This window comes from Miniopterus schreibersii (assembly GCF_964146895.1).
Source record: "Miniopterus schreibersii genome assembly, chromosome: 3".
Lineage (NCBI taxonomy): Eukaryota > Metazoa > Chordata > Mammalia > Chiroptera > Miniopteridae > Miniopterus > Miniopterus schreibersii.
In genome coordinates this window covers 66,557,491-66,579,067 of record NC_138103.1, presented here as the reverse complement: position 1 = coordinate 66,579,067, position 21,577 = coordinate 66,557,491, and the positions used below count along the sequence as shown (strand labels likewise).

The 21,577-nt window shown below is 44.8% G+C and overlaps 1 protein-coding gene across 1 annotated transcript; it reads left to right on the top strand.

Moving 5' to 3' along the window:
- Nucleotides 1-562: 562 nt before the first annotated feature.
- On the top strand, nucleotides 563-17,162 carry F2R (coagulation factor II thrombin receptor). The gene is made up of 2 exons (XM_081133682.1): nucleotides 563-820; nucleotides 14,019-17,162. Exons 1-2 carry the CDS (start codon nucleotides 733-735, stop codon nucleotides 15,206-15,208), a joined length of 1,278 nt encoding a protein of 425 aa, XP_080989808.1. The 5' UTR covers nucleotides 563-732; the 3' UTR covers nucleotides 15,209-17,162.
- Nucleotides 17,163-21,577: the final 4,415 nt, after the last annotated feature.

Here is a 21,577-nt window from a genome sequence, read left to right as displayed (position 1 = left end):
CTGCCCAGACGCAGCCCTTGCTCACGAGGGGCAACCGTGTCGCTCCAGGACAGACTTTTAAACCCACTACCCCTAAATTTCGAAACTGCGAGTCACTTTCAGACTTTCAGCCAATTTCCAAACGGGCCACAGCGCGGGGCGCGTTCCTGCGACGGGGACCCCGCGCTCGGCTGGGCTCCCCCAGGTTAGCAGAGCCCAAGGGGCGGCCGCCCAGGCGGGGGGGGGGCTCCCAGGGCGCCCGCCAGACTGAGTCACTGATGCTTCGCGAGTCAAAGGCTCCCCAAGGAAAAAGTGCCTCGTGTGGTTTCCCGTCGGGAGCGGCCGGCGGCGCGGGGCGGGGGCGGGAAGACCCGGCTCCGGCGCGGGGCGGGCCGCGGCGGAGGGGCGGGCGCCCCGCGCCAAGGGGGCCCCGGCGGCCCGGCCCGGCCCGGCAGAGCCGCGGCCGCTGCCCGCGGGAAGCGCAGTCCGACGACCGCGTCGCGGCGCACGCTCGGCGCCGGGGGGCGCCCTTCCCCAGTCGCTCGGCTCCGCGCCCGGCGCTCCGCCCCTCCGCGCCCCCCGCCCTCGTCGGGCCGCCGGACGCGCCGACCGGCGGGGCAGAGAGGAGCCCCCGGTCCTGCCCCCGCGGGGAGCGTTCTGCGGCGCCCGCCCCTCCCGGCGCCTGCGCCCGGGGGAGCTGGAGAGCGCGCGCGGCCCGAGCCTGCCGGAGGCGGTGCGCCGAGCCGCGGGACAATGGGGCCGCGGCGGCTGCTGCTGGTGGTCGCGGGACTGAGCCTGTGCGGCCCGCTGCTGTCGGCCCGCACTCCAGGCCGCGAGCCAGGTGAGCGCCGCGCCCAGCCCGCACCGGGGCCTCGGGCTCGGGGAGGACGGGGGCAGGACGCGAGGAGGGGGACGCTGCCGGGGGCTGGGGTACAGGTTGCGCCTTCTCCTAGAGCGGGTGCCGCGGACCGCGCCCCAGCCTCCGTTTCCTTCAGAGCCGCACGGCGTTGGGGCGGAGGCGCGGGGTCCCCGCCCGCCTCGGAGGGCGCGCGGGCCTGCGGACTGGGCGGCGGCGGCGGGAAGGGCCGACCTTCCTGGGGAGCCTGCGGTGCTCCTTGCGTTTCGTCACCGCTGCTCCCGGGACCACCCCCAAGAGGAAGAGCCTCACGTGGCTCCAACAAACGTCCTGGCCCTTTCGATGTGAAGTGGAGACCCTCCCCGCCTGAAGTTTCGTTTGGTTGGAATTGTTTTTCTTGCACAGTGTACGGGCGAGGAAAGTGGTGTCGAAACGAGCTCGTTTCCCCGGCACGTTTGGTAGAAAGTCGGCGCCAGCTGCCCGCGCGTCCCGGAGGAGCGCGTGGCGCGGGCCGGTCCGACGGCCGGGAGCTTGGCCGGCTTTGGACCTGGACCCAGCCTCTGGAGTGAGTTCAGGAAGGATACCCCAAACCCAGGTGGATCAGACACCGCGGGGTCTGCTGCAAGGTGGAGGTTGCTCATTAGAATACATTTACCACAAGTGCTGTATTTTTAAGTATCTGGCTACTTGACGAAATAACTATTTTCCAACCTCTCCCCCCCTAAAAAAAAAAAAAAAAAAAAAAGGCAGGGCAGAGAAGTTGTTTTCAGCCTGTAAAGACACTAGTTATACAGTGAGAAAAAAAATATCTTTATAGCACTGGTGCTTTATAAGCTTTCGGCCACTTGATGCAGAAACAGATTCTAGCTGGTTTACTTGTTATCTGCAAAAGATTGTGTACTGTTATTTTTTTCACACTGGAAATAGTGTAGACACATCAAGATTAAGAGGTAATAGCATTTTCTCTGCTCTCCATCTTTGCTCAGGGTAGTTTTGAGGTGATGCTTTTAGGAAAAGTAAGTGTCCCAGACAGGAGCCCAAAGTTTTGCAGCATCCGGGCGGCCTGCCTCTGGATAACAGGAGCCTGATCTCTTGGAGTGTTTGGGGAGACAGTGAGATCTGAAAAACTGTGTATGGTGATATGTGATGCCAGATAGCATTTTGTCATTTTCTTTTGGGACAAGCTCTTGAGAATATAGGGGTTTTTGCCCAGCTGATGTGGCTCAGTGGTTGAGCATGGACCAGTGAACAGGAGGTCAAGGGTCAATTCCTGGTCAGGACACATGCCCTGGTTTGGGCTCGATCCCAGTACAGGGCGAGCAGGAGGCAGGCGATCAATGACTCTCATCATTGATGTTTTTCTGTCGCTCCCTCTCTTTTCCTTTCTCTGAAATCAATAAAAGCATATTTTTTAAAAAAGAACACAAATTTTTGTTGGAGGTTTGGATGGTGGGGTGGGTAACAGGTTTATAGAAATGCTGCATCCACCTTCGTCACCTTTCCTCATGGTGGAAGGTGTTTGGCCTGTTAGGCTGCTGTTTCTGCCACACCCCTTACTCTCATCAACTTAGATGGTGTGTGCTAAGATGCACAGTGCTGGCGTAGACAGAAAGATTACTGAACAAACACTGGCTAAGTTATCTACACTAGACTCTGGAACCACTCTGGGAGGGAAAGGAGAAAGGGTGAGAGAAGAAAAGGAACGAGTTTTAAGTGCCATATTCTGTGTCAAACCCTGGGCCAGGAGGCATTTTTACTTCAAATTACCTCATTTCACCCTCTCAAAACACACTGTTAGGTGGGAGTTTATCCCCATTTGCCAATTCTGAAAACTAAGACTCAGACACTGTGTACCAAAATTCCAATTGGAGGAGGGGCCCCTGGGCCCAAGCAATTAGTGTCTTTAGAGAGTTTGAATTAGTAAAGGTCTGCTTTTTTTTTAAGACTTTTTTTATTTTTTAAATATATCTTTATTGATTTCAGAGAGAGGAAAGGAGAGGGAGAGAGAGAGATAGAAACATCAATGGTGAGTCATTGATCAGCTGCCTCCTGCACACCCCCTGCTGGGAATAGAGCCTGCAACCCAGGCATGTGTCCTGACCGGGAATCAAACCTCCATCTCCTGGATCCTTGGTCGATGTTCAGCCACTGAGCCACGCCCAGCTGGGTAAAGGTCCGCTTTTTATTATCTCTGTACACTGGCAATTCTAAACAATATCTGTCATATGTCATAACCAGCTGTGTGTGGTTACGAAGGTTTCTGAGACCCCAGGCACAGGAAACCCCTCCGGGGCTAGCTCTCCTCACCAGTTTGAGGCTGGCTGAAGCACTGTCCTACTTTCTGTCCCCACTCCTTTTGGCATTTCCTACACTGTCACTTTGTGAGTAAGTCATCTCCTGGCTAAGATTATAAACTGCCATTTGTCCCCGTGGAGCCTAGAACAAATGTTTGCTCACCAGATATTTACTGAGAAATACTTAAATTCATTAACCGGGTTTACATTCCTTTGACTAAGCAATTTAAGTGAGGTGACTTGCCTTCGTCAAAGAGGACCAGTGTCCAAGAGGTGATGTTTATAAATTTTATAAGGACCTGCAGGATGAAGAGGTTCAAGAATAACTGATGGTGACTGTAGCAGAGGGGGTTGGGTGGGAAAGTCCAAGTGCTGCTCTCCTGCCCACGGGGTCAAACCCAGTTTCTTAGCCCAGAGTGAGTCCCACTCCCCATTCAGGATGGGTCTCCTGCCTCTGTCCAGCCTTCCTTACTGATCCTCTCCTATTACATAACCTGTTATATTACCTGCACTATACCCAGCCCCCCTTTCTAGTTCCTCCCCCAAGAGCTATGCTTCTCTGGCTTCTGTCCCCCTGCCACCCCCTCTGGCCAGAATGCCCTCCCCATACCCCACATGTTCACATTTAATTAAAAACAGCTACCTTATAACAAGAACCTATCACAGCCAACACCTGCGTAGGTACATTATACATCCTATTTTATTTATTCTTCATAACAGCCCTTTGAGTAGGTATCATCCCTATTTTACAGGTAAAGAAACTGAGACCCAGAATGGTGAAGTCACAAGTCTAGTTAGAAGTGGAACTGGGGTTTGAGGACAGGCCTCTTTCCTAAGTGCAAGCTTTGTCTACCACCCCCTATAGAGAGGAAGCTTTTCAGACTGGAAGCCCCCTTGCAGTAGAGCAGTAACTCCACTGTGCTCCCCAGTCTCTCTAGAAGGCAAAGTCCACCCCGCCCAGCGTGGCTCAGTGGTTGAGCTTAGACCTTTCTGGTCAGGGCAGGTCAGGGTACATGCCCTGGTTGCTGCTCCATCCCCAGTAGGGGATGTGCAGGAGGCAGCGGATCAGTGACTCTCATTATTTATGTTCCTATCTCTCTCTCTCCCTCTCCCTTCCTCTCTCTGAAATCAATAAAAACATATATATTTTAAAGTTTAAAAATAACAATAAATAGAAGGCAAAGTCTGTGCCCCGTTAACTTGGTAGCCTAGGCCTACCACATGGAGGTGTTTAGTAAACATTTATGCGTGGATTGTGGTATCCAGCCATTTGCTTTAGAAAACAGATGATAAAACAGGCTATAAATAGATCCCTACCAGGAATATGCTAATTAATTAACTGTTACTGAGAGATTGTGGTCTTAAGCCCAAACAAAAGACACAAAATTGGCCCTGGCCTAGTAGCTCAGTTGGTTGAGGTTGTCCCATGCACCAAAGGGTCACCAGTTTGCATCAGTTTGATTCCTGGTCTGGGCACATGCTGTTCTCTTTCCCTCTCTTAAAAAAAAAACAAAAAAACAAAAAAAACCCACAAAACTGGATAGTGATTCTGCATGAAGTTGACCAGAAACCTCTGAAAGTCAAATTTCTCATTCACCAGCAAGTAATTTTCTACTCTAGTACTTATCTAAATTCTTCCTTCCCTCTCTCCCTTTTTTCCTTCCATACCCCTCAGATTCATTCATTCATTCTTAGTGGTTTTGGCTGTATTTTTATAGAACATATTAAGATAGCAGGTTCTCATCTAACGTGTCCACTGTTCCTTTGTGTGGGGGCATCCTCAGTCCTTCGTCAGGAATATGCTCAGGTCATCTGAGCTGGTCACCTTCTACTCCTCCGTCTTTCTCATTCAGCATTTCTCAGTTCTTTATGTCTGAAAGGAACAGTGCACTGTGAACCCTAACTTGCAGTTTCTCAGCAGCTCTGAATTTGCTTTCCCATCGTGCTACTGGCCAGTCTCCTCCCTGGGCCCCTTCTCCCCCTCCTTCCCTCCTCCCTCGGTCACCTCACCTTTGTCCGAGTCACCCTCACAAACTACAACTAGGTACAGCCTGGAGCTGGGGTTCCACCGAGACTGAGTCACCAGGACCCTGGGTTTCTAATTCCTCCTCATTTTGGACACACATCCCTCTTTTCCCTTGAAATTCTACTCTCTCTCTCTCTCTTTCTTTCTTTTTAAATTGAGTTAAAATTTACAGAGCATAAGATTAACCATTTTAAAGTATACAATTCCGTGGTATTTGGTATGTTTGCCATGTTATGCAACTACCACCTTTATCTAGTTCCAAAACATCTCCATCACCCCAGAGGAAACCCTGTACCCGTCAAGCACTCAGCCCTCCTGTTCCCTCTCCCTGGCAACCGGCCGTTTGCTTTTTCTCTCTCTGAGTTTCCCTCTGCTCCATAGCTCATAGAATCACATAGTGCGTGGCCTTTTGTGTCTGGGGAACTACCCTTTAATTAGTTTTGCCTGAGTGTCTGGGTTGCCCCTCTGCTCGAGGACAGTCACAAAAACTCCTAAAAGAGTCATTAGGAACCACGACCTTGGTTTACTTTTCACCGCAATGCTAGTATTGAGGAGTCCACATTCAGGATTTTCTGTGTTTTGTTCCCTTTTTCTATTTCGTGGTTTCTTTCATCCTGCCTTTTGCCCTCTCTCACTTGGGCCTAAACCGGCAGAGTAAACAGCTCCCTCTATAGGCTGAGATTGTTATTCCTGGAGTTGAGCTCCCACTTCCCCCAATTACCCTCTCCTAGGTTGACCTTGCGATGGTTCTTCCGAAGGTACGCTCCTTCCCCTCCATCCCCAGGCATCCAATGAAGTTCACCACTTGAAAGGTCATCACAGGCCTTTATCTGCTTTCAAAAGAACCTGCCTTTTAAAATGACAGGAATAATCTGTAATTTGCACTTGAAAACAAATTTATTTAACTTTAGGAAAGGACATTATATAATCTATTTATATTTCAAGTTTGTGATGAATTAGAAGTCACATATTAAATTATTGTACAGGAGTGTTTTCCCGTATTTTCTTTTTTGCTAACCAACAGTAAGAACTGTAAGAAAGACACTTTTTGTTGTGACACAGTAGCTGTGTGTGTGTGTTTAATAAATATGCAGGACAATCATAGTGTATATATAGATATAAAACCAAGTTTTACCAAAAAATACTCACCTTTACCACATGCTATGCATTCTCATCTTTTCTACACTATTCTGTTTTTAAAAAAATGCTTGTTGCAACCCTGTAAATTGATTTTGTAACCACTGTGAAGTTTCTACCATCACTTAAAAGCTAGCACAGCATGTACAGTGAATTAATTGTCCCTGGTTCCCAGAATTGAAGCCCTTGTTTGCTTCGAGAGAAGAGCTCTGTTTTCCAGGAAGTGTTGTTAATGATTGTTTCTATCATATCTAGAACCTAATTTGCTTGAGTTCAGGTTTACAAACCACAGTAGGACTTGGGCAGGGTTGGAGATGGAGACAGCTTGGTATCAGGAGGAAGTGGTGATTATGACCAGCGTTTACTGAATTCATTTTCATTTTAGCCTGATGTCTTGGAGAGTAGAGAGCAGCTCTTTCCAGACACTGAGCTCAGGACCTGTAACTTTGGGTGTAGGAATGTGGACCACCAGGGAGCCTGAGTACTTCCCAGGGGCCAGATAGCGTCCTGGCCCCACGTGTCAGGCCCTGGCCTTCAGGAGGGTCCAGGTGGCTCCAGTCAAGGGCCCCCCCCACTTTCCTTCTGTCAGCTTTGAGCCTTGGGTACAATGGCATTTACATTTTCCCTTTGTCTTTTTTTTATATATATATATCTTTATTGATTTCAGAGAGAGGAAGGGAAGTGGAGAGAGTTGAAACATCAGTGATGAGAGAGTCATCATTGATCAGCTGAGGATGGAGCTACAGCCCAGGCATGTGTCCTGACTGGGAATCGAACTGCGATCTCTTGGATCCTAGGTCAACGCTCAGCCGCTGGGCCATGCCCAGCCTGGCTCCCTTTGTCTTTACTTTGCACTTCCCTGTAACCTCCACTCTCCCAGCTTCCTCCTAGGCTTGCTTTCCTGTGCTTCGGGTGCAGCCTCTGCTCCTGGCAACCTCATAACTCTGCACTGCAGTGTTTACCCTGTTCTTCCTTTAATTCTGGCTTTTCCTCAGAAGAGGTTTTTGTTCATTTACTGCTCTTGCTTTTGCTCCATCTGGAACAATACTTTAAAGATTTATTTTTCTCTTTTGTTCTTGAATGTCTCTCTACTACATCTCTCCTGTCTGTGAGGGCCGGGCTGTTGGTATGTAGTCGGCGGGCAGCAGAGGTCAGCAGGACTCCTGAATTCCCAAGCAACAGCTGTGGGCATCATCTACTTTGGTTTTACATTCACGTGGCCAGGTACTCCTTGCTCTAGTTAAAAGGATGGGTAGGTTCATTTGTTTGTTGAGATGCTTAAAAAAAATAGTACTCTTTTAGGAGGAGGTCCTGAATTCACAATTTTTTTTAAGAGACTGGGTAGTGTGGTATGGTTCAAAGGGTATGAGCTTGGAGCTAGGCACATCTACATTAAAATCCTGGCTCCTCCACTTACTGGCTGTGTGACTTTGGATGAGTTACCTAGCCTCTCTGTGCCTCCATGTTGTCCATAAAGTGAGGGTTATAATGCTTACGTAAAAATGGTAGAGTTACATGAGGTAAGGTAAGTGAAGTACCAGGTACATAGTAAGTGCCCAACAGGATTCCAGAAGAATTGATATCAAATTCTCTAAATGTAAAGCTGTTCACACAAATGTTCAAGAACTTCTTCCCCTTCAAAACTAAGGCAAAAGAAAAATGAAAGCAAAAACTCTTGTTCTTAGATTCTAGTGGCAAGTAAATATGCCAAAAAAAAAAAAAAGTTTGGGTTTTATTTTTACTTTTTATTACGGGAATTTTCAAGCATACCCAAAAATGAACAGTGTAATTACCTTTCCTATCTTGTCTTATCTATACTCTTGCTTTTCTCCTCCACAAACGGAAGGATTTTTAAAGCAAATGCCAGACCTTATCTCATCTATAAGCATATCAGTATATATTCTTAAAGATATGACCTCCTTTTTTCACATAACCACAGTGCTATCATAACACCTACAAAACTGAACAATTTCTTAATATCATGTACTATTCAGCCAATGTTCAAGTTTTGCCGATTGTCTCATAAGTGCCTTTTTACATTTGCTGTATTTAAATCAGAACCCAGCAAGGCCCACCACTGCACCTGGTTGATACATCTCTTAAATCTCCTCTAACCTGTAACTGTTTCCCCTCTCCTCCTTTTTCTCATTGCTGTTTATTTGTCAAACAACTGGTCATGTCTTATAGACTCTCCTACAGCCTGCTGCCAACTGCATCTTGTAGGATTGCTCAGTAGGCTCATATGTCCTCTGCACTTTCTGTAACATGGTAGGTACATTTGGAGACTGATCAAGTTCAGGTTCGGTGTGCGCAAGCCTGCCTGGACAGCGGTGCTCTGTACTTCCTGTTGCATCGCCTCCAGATTCTGTCTTTTTCTGAGATCTTAACATTACTCGGTGGATTCAGGTATTGTTAGCTTGATCCAGCCCAAAGCTTCCCATCACCCATTCACCTAGTAGTTTTAGCAACCACTGATGATCATTGAGCTAAATTCATTATTTCACTAAGAGCTTCAGAATGGTGCTTTTCTAAATCTGTTATTGCATCTGTGTTTATGAACTGGAAGTATTTTATCAAGTGGAAATTTCACTGACTATTTGGTTTCCCTGAAATATTGTTTAGATAGAAAAAGCAGGATAAATGCTTGAATCCTGCCTTTATTTACCAGTTTTCAGATTGGGTCCTCTAATTTCCTCCAAAGGTTACCGAAAAGGCTTTCTTTTTCTTTGAGTATCATTATGAACTCATGGATCTCAATGCATTAGACGTGTTTCAGATGTTTCGATACATTTCTGTCATTCTTTTGATGGTCAGTGGTTGCTCCTTGGCCATTGGGAACCCCGTCAGATTGACTCTAGGGTCTTTCTGCCCTGATCCTAATATTCTCTGAGGATGTTCAGGCTCCTCTTGTCTATTTCCTACTCCAGATCTGGAACCAGCGTTGCTTTAAGGAACACTGGTCCTTTTCATTGGACAGTGGTTATGTTTGCAGGAGGCAGTGGGGCATTCGGGAACTAGTATGTTTCTGTTACTCTTTTCATTGCCCTGTTCTGTTCTCTTCAGCAGATAGCGTTGGTTCTCTTGTGCAGAAGCTCAGGGTACAGCTGTCCTGCTCTGTGAGAACGTGGGCAGAGTCCTGGAACTTTGGCATTGTTAATTCCCAGAAAGCCTACCTGGCAGAGCTCTGAGTCAGAACTGAGGCTGGCACGGTACCCTGAGATCCATGGGACCCTGAAAGAGCATCTGGTCACCTCTCTTCTTCCAGGCCAGATCTCGTCAAACTCAGAAAAAGCATTGCCTGGTTTGCTAATTTTTTCAAATTTCCAGAATTAGAGAGTCCATCTTTAAGCTATTTAGCAATATGCTATATTCAATAACAAAACTACTCTGGAGTCATTTAGAGAAACCTAAATTAAGTGCAGTTTAGCAAGAGGTATGAGAATTGATTTTAGGACCTGAGCTGCTTTTTTGTGTGTGAAGCCATAGCTTAACAACAAAGGCACAGAAGAATTACAAGAGCTTCTGGTGCACTGACAGGCATGTTCTTCTTGACCTATAAGCTGTGCTAGGCCTGGAGGGAAAGCGAGATACTCCAACTTGAATTTTAGCCTAAGGGCCTTGAGCTAATTGGATTTATCTAGTCACCTGGAATTGGTTTTGTTCTTTTATTTTTTTTAAAGAGAAAGTTTATTTAGAAAGTCATGGAGGTAGGGAAAGTGAGCCAGCTGGGTGAGAGCTTAGAAAACAAATTACAGCGGCAAAAGAAGGGCCTTTGGAGTTTAGGAGAGAGAAAGGCAAAGGTAACGCCCTGGGGGGAAGGAGAGGGGGAGGGCAAAGGCATGGGCTGGCTCTGGGAGGGAGCGCCACCTGTTCTTTTTTTGATGCTGGTACATACTTAAACAAGCAAAAAATTTTGCTGACATTCTTTTAATTCCACACACACACAAAAAATAAAAGCCTTCAGAATATCAAACTTACAGTGTCAAGAAAAGGTGACACCTTAGGCAATAATATTTAATCGACAGATTATGCATTCTGACTTGAGCTCCAGCCCAGTAATTTCATGTTTCAGTGGGTATTAATGATTTTGTCATAAACACCATAGTGCCCAAGATGGCCTAGCCAGGGAAGAAATTTTCGAAAACAAATACTTATTGCCAAAGTATAGAGTAAAGCCTAATGACAGTTATATTTTCAGACCAAGGGATAGTATCTAAGAAGCTTAATTATGAGTATTCAGTAGTTTTCACATTTATTACTCCTCTAGGTTGTGACTTTTTTTTTTTTAATATATCTTTATTGATTCCAGAGAGAGGAAGGGAGAGAAATAGAAACATGAAGGGTGAGAGAATCATTGATTGACTGCCTCCTGCATGCCTCCTACTGGGGATCGAGCCTGCAACCTGGGCATGTGCCCTGACCAGGAATTGAACTGCAGTCTCCTGGGTCATAGGTCAATGCTCAACCGCTGAGCCACCCTGGCCAGGCTCTAGGTCATGTCTTGATTTGTGTGTGTGTGTGTGTGTGTGTATGCACGCACATGCACTTTTTCACCCTGCACGCATAAGAGAAGTCCTTAATCTGGCCAGATCCCCAAAACTGCAGAGGAGAACTGTGTTATTTTAAGGGTCCTCTGGATTGAGATTTTTAAGGACACATATCTTCTTGGTACTAAAATGCCAGAACTCGTTTATTCTTTTCTCTTAGCTCCCACACTTTCGTTATGGCCTTAAGGGTAGAATCCCATTCCCTGGGGGCTGTCAGTACCCGTGTCTGACTTCCATGTGACTGGGTCAAGATGCACACAGAATATGTTAGATGCATCACAGAGGGAAGAAAAGGCTGTGAATTTGAAATTTGATTTATGGTTCTGAATGCTGGGACTATACACTATACAACCAATTCATGTCTCTTAGCACACTGAAAAGCTAAACAACCTAGATTCCATTGTAATTTAAAATAATTGAATCTAAAAGCAAGCTACATTGAAGTGAGTGGGGCAAGATAAAAATTATTTACATTGATTAATTTTTATAGTTTATAAAGTGAATGCATGTCCTGTTTCAGATTTGTAGCCAGACAGGTATTAGAATCATTTAGTGGTTCTGAGACAGAGTTCAGAAGGGTTAAGTGACTCCTGAAAGAGCCAATATGAGAATGCAAATCTTGATTAAAAGCTAATTTAATGAGCACTTACCATGTACGGGGTACTGGAGATTCAGAGATTAATAGGACCAGTTTCTTAGCCTTGAGGAATAATCTAGACATATGTGTACTCAGAGGCTCATCACTAGAGACATTTGTCCTTTCCCTGTGGCAGATCTTCTGCCAGGCCACCCCTTCACCCTCAGGGAGCCACTCATGACCTTGCTGAGATAGTTTGACCGAAGCCTCTCATGTCCAGACCCTATTCTGCTGCTATCTCTCAGTTGGTACCACTCTAGCTTTACTCTATTTTTGAAGTAGATGCCAATTTATTGTATTTTATATTCTGGTTCTAGAATTAGTTTCCTGATATTTTCTACTTTTTTATTTATTTCAGTGAAATTTTTTCTTCATTGAACATAGTTGCAATACATCCTTTAAAATCCTTATCTGCCAGTTTCAGCATCTGGGCTTCTTTGGATTGGTTTGCACTGATTATCTTTTTTTCTTAAGACTGGGTCACACTTTCTCATTTTTTTATATCAATGATTTTAAACTGTCTGCTGGACATTGTCTTATACTGAAAAGACTCTGCATTTTGTTTTATTCTCCCAAAGAATTTTGGTGTTTTTGCTTTTGCAGACAATTAATTTGGTTGGACTCAAAACTGTAGACTCTTGTGCACAAAAAGCTCTAATAGCACTTTCGTTCTCTTGTCTTTAGCAGTCTGTTTTGCATCTTTCTTACACACGCATGGTTCATTCAAGAGTCACCCAGAGCCTGAGGCAGAAATCACATTGGAATTTAGGGCCGCCCCTCTTGGGGATTCTCTTCTCACTTTTCAGTTTCTGTGGATGCCCTGAACTCTGTCCTTTGGTTCTTCAGGCCAGAAGGACTCCTATCTGAGTCTTAGCCATTTTTATGTCACTAACTTTGACCTTCTCTCAAGCTAAAAGCCAATGAAAACAAGAAACCCACCCAGTATCATCCTTTCAGTAAGATTCATTCCTCCCCTCCCCAACACCACCCTATGAACCTAAATGCTTTTAGGTCATTGATTTTTGGGGAGGAAGAGGTTTGTACTTTTATTCTAAGGGATGGTTGGGTCTGGTAGGACCTCACAGAACCGTAGCAGAAGCAGAACTATCTTTTATAGCATTATGCCTCTGTGTAAGTTTCTGTCTGCAGGAAGGTTCCACTGCTGAAAAATAAAACCAAAAGTTTGAAAATCCACTGTACTTATCCCATTTCAGGCCAGTTTTTATATTCTCTAACATCATTAATAAGTGACCTGCATTCCAGACTTCGTTGTGAACACTCTCAGTGATGGAGACCTTGCCCTTTTTCCTCTGTGGTTTCATCCCCCCCCCCAAGACCAACAAAAGCTCTCTGTCTTCCTCTCCTTAATGGCAGAATTTTAGCAAAGCTCCTTGGAAAGAAAAGCTAGTTGAATCCCAGCAGCTAAGTGTTGCATTTCTTTGATGGACATTTCAAATGGATGGTTTGGTAGAGGAAAGTGATAAAAGGAGGAAGTATGCAGCTGAGCCTGTATTTTGACTTCTGGTTGATTCTCAAAAGAGCCTGCTTGACCTGGCATCTGTGCAAGGCATGTAGCATTCTGGAACTAAGCCGAGGAAGGCCGTCAGCCTAGTGACCTACAGAGGAAGGAGACAGGAAGATTATTGGAGTATCTTGTGGTTATATTAGAAGATAACCCGAGAGACTGTGGTTTGGGCCCAAATATGATGAGAGATTTGGGACATTCGCCCATGTAGATAAACTTAAGATAGTAAAAAAAACTGCGGCCACATAGGTGACTGTCAAGGCAATTGGAGCCCTTCGTCCTTCTCTGAATTTGCCTGTCACTCCAGAATTAAGAAGCATCCTCAATTTTCTGTGCAGTTTTACATTGGGAGGGATGGGTTTCAAGGGATGCTATAAACTCAATAGAGAAAATGTTCACATGAAGGCATGTGGAGGTAAGAGTAGTCATAGAGACTGGAAGCAATTCATTTATGTAGGTGGTGGCTAGTAAGGCAAGTATAGTGTAGAAGTCACTGCGTTTTCCTTCACATCAGGTACTCAGCGACCTGAGGTCTGCAGGCCAGATCTTGAAAAGTGTATCACTCGCCTCTGTTCCTCCAAGGAGCAGAGTTTTAAAAGGTTTTGCTTGTGTCAAAACAAAATGTATTTTGAGCCCTAGCGGGTTTGGCTCTGTGGTTAGCACGTCGGCCCACAGACTGAAGGGCTGCAGGTCCCATCCTGTCGGGACACGTGTGGGAGGCAGCCGATCAATGTGTCTCTTTCACATCAATGTTTGTCTCTCTCTCCCTTCCACTCTCTGAAAAGCAGTGGAAAAAATATCCTCGGGTGAGGGTTAAAAAAACAAAAGCATAATGTCTTTTGAGTTAGCTGACTCTCTGGATGAAGTCTGTAACCCGTCTGTGCATCACCTGCTTTTCACCATCCACTCTCCTAATCAGAAAACAAACAGCAAAAGTAAAATGTACTCTAGTTGTCTCTCTTGCCTTTTTAATTCATTCTCTTTTTAAATTTTTTTTATTATAATTTTATTTTTCAGAGTTAAAAGCAACAAATGCTACCGTGGGCCCCCGATCATTTATTCTCAGGAATTCCGATGACGGTGGGTTTGAACGCATCCCAGTGGAGGACTACGAGGAGAGAAATGAAAGCAGGTTAACTGGAGACAGGAGCTCCGTCAATCACAGCAGCCCTCTTCAGAACCGACCCCCTGTGTTCATCTCGAAGGATGCGTCCGGGTACCTGACCAGCGCCTGGTTGACTCTCTTCATCCCCTCCGTCTACACCGGCGTGTGTGTGGTCAGCCTTCCCCTCAACGTCATGGCCATCGCTGTGTTCGTCTTGAAAGTGAAGGTGAAGAAGCCGGCCGTGGTGTACATGCTGCACCTGGCCGCGGCCGATGTGCTCTTCGTGTCCGTGCTCCCGTTCAAGATCAGCTATTACTTCTCCGGGAGTGATTGGAGGTTTGGGTCCGAGATGTGCCGCTTCGTGACGGCGGCGTTCTACTGCAACATGTACGCGTCCATCATGCTCATGACCGTCATCAGCGTGGACCGGTTTCTGGCCGTGGTGTACCCCATGCAGTCCCTCTCGTGGCGAACCACAGGGAGGGCGTCCTTCACGTGCCTGGTCATCTGGGCTCTGGCCGTCGCGGGGGTGGTGCCCCTTCTGCTCAAGGAGCAAACCACCCGGGTGCCCGGGCTCAACATAACCACCTGCCACGACGTGCTGGGTGAGACCGTCCTCGAAGGCTACTACGCCTATTACTTCTCGGCCTTCTCTGCCGTCTTCTTCTTTGTGCCGCTGGTCGTCTCCACGGTCTGCTATGTGTCCATCATTCAGTGCCTCAGCTCCTCCACGGTCCCCAACCGGAGCAGGAAGTCCCGGGCTCTCTTCTTGTCTGCTGCTGTTTTCTGCATCTTCATCATTTGCTTCGGACCCACAAACGTCCTCCTGGTTCTGCATTACGCGTTCCTTCCTCATGACCCCGGCACGGAGGCTGCCTACTTCGCCTACCTCCTCTGTGTCTGTGTCAGCAGCGTGAGCTGCTGCATCGATCCCTTGGTCTACTACTATGCTTCGTCCGAGTGCCAGAGGTACCTCTACAGCATCTTATGCTGCAAAGAAAGTTCCGATCCCAGTAGCAGCAGCGGTCAGTTGATGGCAAGTAAAATAGATACCTGCTCTAGTAACCTGAATAACAGCATATACAAGAAGCTGTTAACTTAGGAAGAGGGGCTGCTGGAGGGTTGCAAAGAAGAGTTTTCAAAAGCAAAGAACCTGAGGATTTTATTGGTCCGTGCCAAAAAAGTATTTACTTTATCATTTTAAACAACAAATGTGTGATTTGCATGCCTCCATCTTAAGAGAGCCATTAAGGGTATGTATTTGTTAGTTATAGAAAGAGGTAACATCAGTAGAAAACAATGTTATTCCAAGATAGTATTGCTGATGCTGCAATAATAATTGAATGTTACTTTAGATATATTTAGGTGACTTACATATATATGTGTGTACACACACACACACACACACTTCTGTCAGTTGCAATGCATTATAGAACAGACACTTTGAAACCCTCTTTTTTCCTCAAGAGATTATAAAAATAAACTCTGATTCTCTGATTTAATATGCAAAGTTTAGGTAGGCAGAGTTTAGCACTGAACATCTGAAGATGTCCATCAATAGTGACGTCCATCAATAGTTTGGACTTACACAGCTTTTGCAAATAAGTTTATTTTGAAATTGTTCAACAGCTTTAAATTATTGAGAGATGAGTGTGATCTGTGTGTAGAGAAAGTTCTGTTTTTCATTTTAAACATATCAAAGTTTGAATTCTTTAAATTATGGAAACATGAGATGGGTAGCATTTTTGATGTTTTACACTATGTAAACCAAGAATGACCTACTAGTGACTTGAGGTTGGCTTTCAAAGTAACCCACCCCGGCTGGAGGACTGCAAGCAGTGCATACAAGGCAGGGTTGTCCAGACCCCTCTAGCTGAGCTCCTAGAGAGCACAGGGGTTGACACCACCACACTTGCTCTCTCTCCTGGGGTCCCCTCGGGTTGGATCATGTTTAGTAGAAATTGGCAGAGTAGGATGTGCTATCCCAGGAGATAATGAATATCTGCCCATTCATTTTAAGAACAAAGATAGAAGGCATGTTCATTTCTGGCATTTACTCTGCTAGGTCCATTCTCAGATGGGAGCACCCAAGGCGCAAACATGAATACCCTTTATGTGCTTCGGGCACTCTCATGGGTGCCGGGCAATAGAGTTGAGTAAGACTAGGACCTGCCCTCAGGAAGAACAAAGTAGACCAGACCTAGAGTGTGATATGTGTGTAGTAAGTATGTCATTATGTAAAGAAGTGTTTTTAGCCAGATGTCACCAAACAAGTTTCACAGAGCCTGCCAGTTGAAAAACTTTGAACATTTGGTTTACTGCTTCCTGTGGTCATAACTTGAGTTGAAAACACAATACAGTACAGGAAGTGCATTTTACAAATAAGTCCTTCAGTCTACATTAATTGGACACTGTATTTACAAATGTTTTCAATAAATTACCCAAGCCAGGTTCTCAAAAAAGAAATTCATCAGTCTGATTAGAAGTAGCAGAAGAAACTTAAATTGACTTTGAATTCTAGCAAAATTATTCTGTTTTCTATTCACTTTTCTTAATAGCTGATGAGGTGATTTTAAAAGTATTTTTTAACCCCAGGATGAGTATCAAATACAGTAACTCCTCATGGCTTTGACAGAATAATTTGAAAATTAAGTTGAAATGTATCTGTTTTCCATATGAAAAAAATGTTGGCATCTTAAACTAAAAAATGGAAAGTTCCAAGGCAAATGTTTACCTATTTAAAAGAACAAACTATCTCCAAATGCTATAGAATAATTTACATTAAAGTATGTATTATAAGTAGAAGCTAACATTGATTTTATTAATTTAGTTGCTATACTCATTTTATCTAACTCGGTAGAGATTACTGTCATTGTTTATTCAGCCTGTGTATGTATGTATGTGTGTATATATATATAAACACCACTGACTTAATATGACCATCATTACTATATTATCAGTCTGTACTTATAAAATATTATGTCACTGTTTTTATGTTCTCTCTTTTTTAAAAATGTGTGTAACCTATCTTAATAAACGTGAAAGTTTGCTTGGCACCTGTTGGGGACACATTTTTGTTGTATCTTTCAGGGCCCTGGCAGGAAGGCCAGTCTAAAGGTTTAGCTGAAGAGCATTTAATGAAGAGGCGGTTTGCAGAGGTGTGGACAGGGTCAAGGTAACCAGCAGGGTTAGGGAAGCCCCGGGGCCACGGGCTGGAGGAAGGAATACCCTGATCCCCATCCTCTGCTTTTCACGGGCGCCTCCCTTTGCTCCTGATCTTAACCCAAACTCAGAGGTCAAGAGAACCTGGGCAATGTAGTCCGTAAAGTTCAGCTTCTTGGAGCATAGACAAGGGATGGGGGGGGCACAATTTCTACCAAAGGCACTGGGTGATTAGCTCTCTGGGTCTTTTTTTTTTTTTTTAATCCCTTCTTGGGAAAATTCAGGGTTATATCATTGAGAATATATAACCTAAGAATATCAGATTCTTAGGTTACAGGCACAGAGGATAGAGTCTGCAGTTCCTTCCTAGAGAGAAGCAATAAATGTCAGCCAGGATGATACGTTGAAACCCACAGAAGGGCTGCCCAGTGCAATCCTTTGCCATCTGACACTCTTTGGGGTAGAGGAGAGGAGGGGAAATTTAAAGCAAAATGAGACATGAAAATCAATAAAAACTTCTGATAACGTATTTCTAGATCCATAGTCAACAGGAAAATTATTTCAACTAAAGGATTCTGTTAACACAGTATTTTTAAGTTAACACAAGCTTAGGTTTCTGGGGCCTGGGCTCTCCACAAGTGCTTCAGGAATCGATATATTGAAGGAAGTCTGCCCAGCTGCACCCGAATGGGATCCCCACTCTAACCAGAGAGGACCTTTAAACTCTTCCCTTGTCGTTTTTTAAAATAGGTTTAAATTTAAAAAACACTTGGGTTTTCTTAACACAAAAATGTTTGTTTTTCCCACCAAGTCAAAAATAGGATTTTAAAGGAAATGGAATATTTGGTTGTTGAATATACAAGTGGAAAATTTTAGGTTGTACTTCTGAATTTAAGAAAAATGTTGGCATGGCCTTCAGGAAGTCTGAGCTCTGAGAGCAAGTGGAAAAAGTGAAGCAGTGTTTGTGACCAAGCTTTTTAACTTTCTGAGGCCTGGACCCTCCACTAATAGCTAATCACCTAGATGTCATAGTAAAAATTAGGGAGGGAAATAGTCACCAACAGTAAGTTCCTGGCAGAACTGGCATAGCTGTATGGCTGTTCCTTTCAAAATAGGGATAAAATTAGTTAAGCCGCCGTCTGAGCCAAGGGGAGAAATGTCCCAATGCAATGATTGTCAGAGTCCTGAAGACCCTTTCAGGATATGTACAAGGTCAAAACTACCTTAAAACACTGGAACATTAATTGCCCTTTTTTGGTCTGATTCTCTCACGAGTACACTGTTGAGTTTTCCAGAGGCTACATGATACATGATAGTGTAACAGATGGAATAAGTGAAGCAGATATGAAAAGCTGACTGTCTTCTATTCAGCCAGCCGTTACAGAGATTAGCAAAAATATAAAACAGCGCAACTATCCTCATTAAATCATTGTTTTGGGGGGAAAATGCCTTTGTGGAAAATATATTTTTGTTAACATGTAATAGGTTTATTGTTATTTTTAAGTAAAAGAAACGTTTTCCAGAGTTCTTTATTTTAATGTCTAATGTAACTATCGGTAGATATAATCAGTGGGTTGCTCTTAAACGGGATCTCCAAGAAAAGATAAAGCCCCTAATTTAGAGCATTTGTCAGTTTCCACCCATGGTATATATATATACTCCCTCTGTTTCCAATTTCAAGCTTCCAATGGTTTAACAGTTGGCCTGAATATCCCTTTAATTCCCCTGAGCTGGTATAGCCACTGGATATAACCTACGCACACAAAAACTTTTTGGAGTTTTAAATAATTTTTAAGTATATGGCGTGTCCTGAGCTAAAAATGTTTGAGAACCCAGCTCTTATGTGAGATTTCCCAACTTTATCACCTTTAAGAAGCTGTTCATAATTATAAAGCACAGAGGGTGGGGGGACAGTTGGCTCACAGCTGCAGGCCACCACATTGGGCTTCTGTCAGCCCCACAGCTGAGAGTCAGTAACTTGCAGCAACAGAAACTGATTCAAGGCAGCAGGTCCGGTGTGCCCTAGAGGTTGGAGAGCTTGTGCGAGGCCTGACTTCCATCCTGAGGCTGTGAACCACTTTGGTGCCATCACTATACGGTGAACATCGGGCTCCATGCTGCTTGTCACGGGGACTGTTTTGACTGCACGACGCTCTTCTGGGAACCCAGAAAACCAGATGTCAGAGTCAGCAACATCTTGGAATTCAGATAGCACAGTATGTTTCTACCCATCTGTCTTTGTGTTCATCATGTCAGGAAATGACTCATAAGCCCCAAGGAGATTAGGTTTGAAAGCTGCATGTATTGTAGCCTAGAGACATTGGTGGTGGCAGGGCCGGTCTGGCTGTTTTGTCTTAATAGCCACAACATTGGGGCACTTTAGTGTGCTGCTGTGTGACCCGTCCAGGGGAATGAGAACAGGACCAAAGGTGCGGTTGCCAATATTAAGATGCATTTAAGGGCAGGTCCTCAGTTGTTTTTTGTGTGTTTTCATTGCTTTGTTTCTTACTCTGAGATACCTAATTGCTCTTGAAACTGGCTGACATGATGTCCAAAAAAAACATTTTAAAAAATATATTCCTGTCCAGGAGCTAACTGGTTTTTGGATTTAATTATAATATGTAATACTTAATAAGCATGGAATTTGAAGACCTCAAATTTTATAGTATTACCAACTATGCCCTGTAGAAAGAAGTTTTAGAAACTTTGTAGGTCACTTCTCATCGCTGGGTGCACTAGAAGCCCTGGAGGGCTAAGCAATTCCTGTGGCCAATCCTTCTGACCAATAGGACTCGGAGGATGGGGATGGGGCCTAAGCATATTGTTTGGAAGCTCCTCAGGAGAAGTGTGAGCCAGAGTTGATACCACTGCTTTAGGAGAGTGCTTCTCAAATTTAACATGGATTTGTATTATCTGGGGACCTGTTCAATGGCAGACTGATGTAGTAGTGTCTGGGAGGGGGTCTGCATGTCTTAACAAATTCCCAGATGATGTGGTCACACTTTGAGCAGCAGGGCCCTAAGAGCTAGCCCTGAGGCAAAATATAGCCCTGGCCAGGTTGGAGGTCCAAGCGATGAGAAAACTCAACTCTCCTATCTTAAAGTCATTTTCTGTGACAATTTTTAAAATTATGGTAAAATTGGGACAATTTTAGTGTAGCAGTAGTATAGGTGCTTAATCAAAATTTGTTTTAGGTGATATCTGTTTTGCTGTATACTTTCTCTTCTTGGGTTCTTTTCTAGGGGGAAAGATAGCTTAAAAGGTCCTAATCTCATACATAAAACCATTTCAAAAGAGGCTGGGGGTTTAGAGTGGCGACTCAACTCCAGTTTGTAAAGATAGTGCCTGACAGATAGCTGCAGTGCCTGGTTACCAGAAGGCAGATATGGGGATCGAGGGTGACCTCAGGGACATGCTGGGGGTGGAAGTCCGCATCAGGAGCTTCAGTCTGGCTGGTGCTGGAATGAGTGGCTTTGGAAACCCAGTAGCTTTGGAAAATGAATCAGCCCAGAGGTCATCCTGAGGGGTCCATGACTCTGCTGTGCCGAGGAAGTCAACTCTGGGAACATGTAGTAGCAGCACATACAATAAACCCGAGGTTAGTTCTTCATTTCAGAAACCCTTTTACAAGTTGATGAAAAAACTACAAATGGTGAAGGAGGAACTAAAATGCATGGGGGGGAAATGTTGCATCTCAGTAGTAATCAAATAGCTGCAATTTAAATCAAGCTAGCACTGGCTCCTTCTAATTAGTAGAGCCTTTTTTCCTATGCTGGTTATAAATGGCTCTTGAAGAAAGGAAGGGAGGGAGGGAATACACATACCAGCCAGGGAAGGAGAATGCTGGTAGACATGCTTGAGGAAAGCAATTTGACAAAATGTCATCACCCTTGAAATGCTCAAAACCTTGGACCCCCTCGTATGACTCCTGGGAATCTATCCTCAAGAAATAATTATAAATAACAAAAAAAGGAATAGACTTCTAGTTTTCAATAGCGTCCTTATTTGAGTACTAGCAGAAGACTGGAAACCTGCTAGCTGTTCAAGCCTAGAGGACTGCTTCTCCAAAGACTACTACACCCATTTAAAATGATATGTATTAAGTGTATATCATGGCACTGAGAAGTGCTTGTAATGTTTAATTTTTAAAAATGCAATGATGGCCCAGCCAGCATGGCCCAGAGGTTGAGCACCGACCTAGGATCCAGGAGATCTCGGTCTGATTCCCCGTCAGGGCACATGCCCGGGTTGTGGCTCGATCCCTAGCAGAGGGTGTGCAGGAGGCAGCCGATCAATGACTCTCATCATT

Bases quoted from the DNA above. Each gene is read 5' to 3' on its own strand.
- F2R (XM_081133682.1), top strand. From the start codon at position 733: ATGGGGCCGCGGCGGCTGCTGCTGGTGGTCGCGGGACTGAGCCTGTGC. The intron at 821-14,018 runs GTGAGCGCCGCG...TTTATTTTTCAG, and splicing joins CACTCCAGGCCGCGAGCCAG to AGTTAAAAGCAACAAATGCT.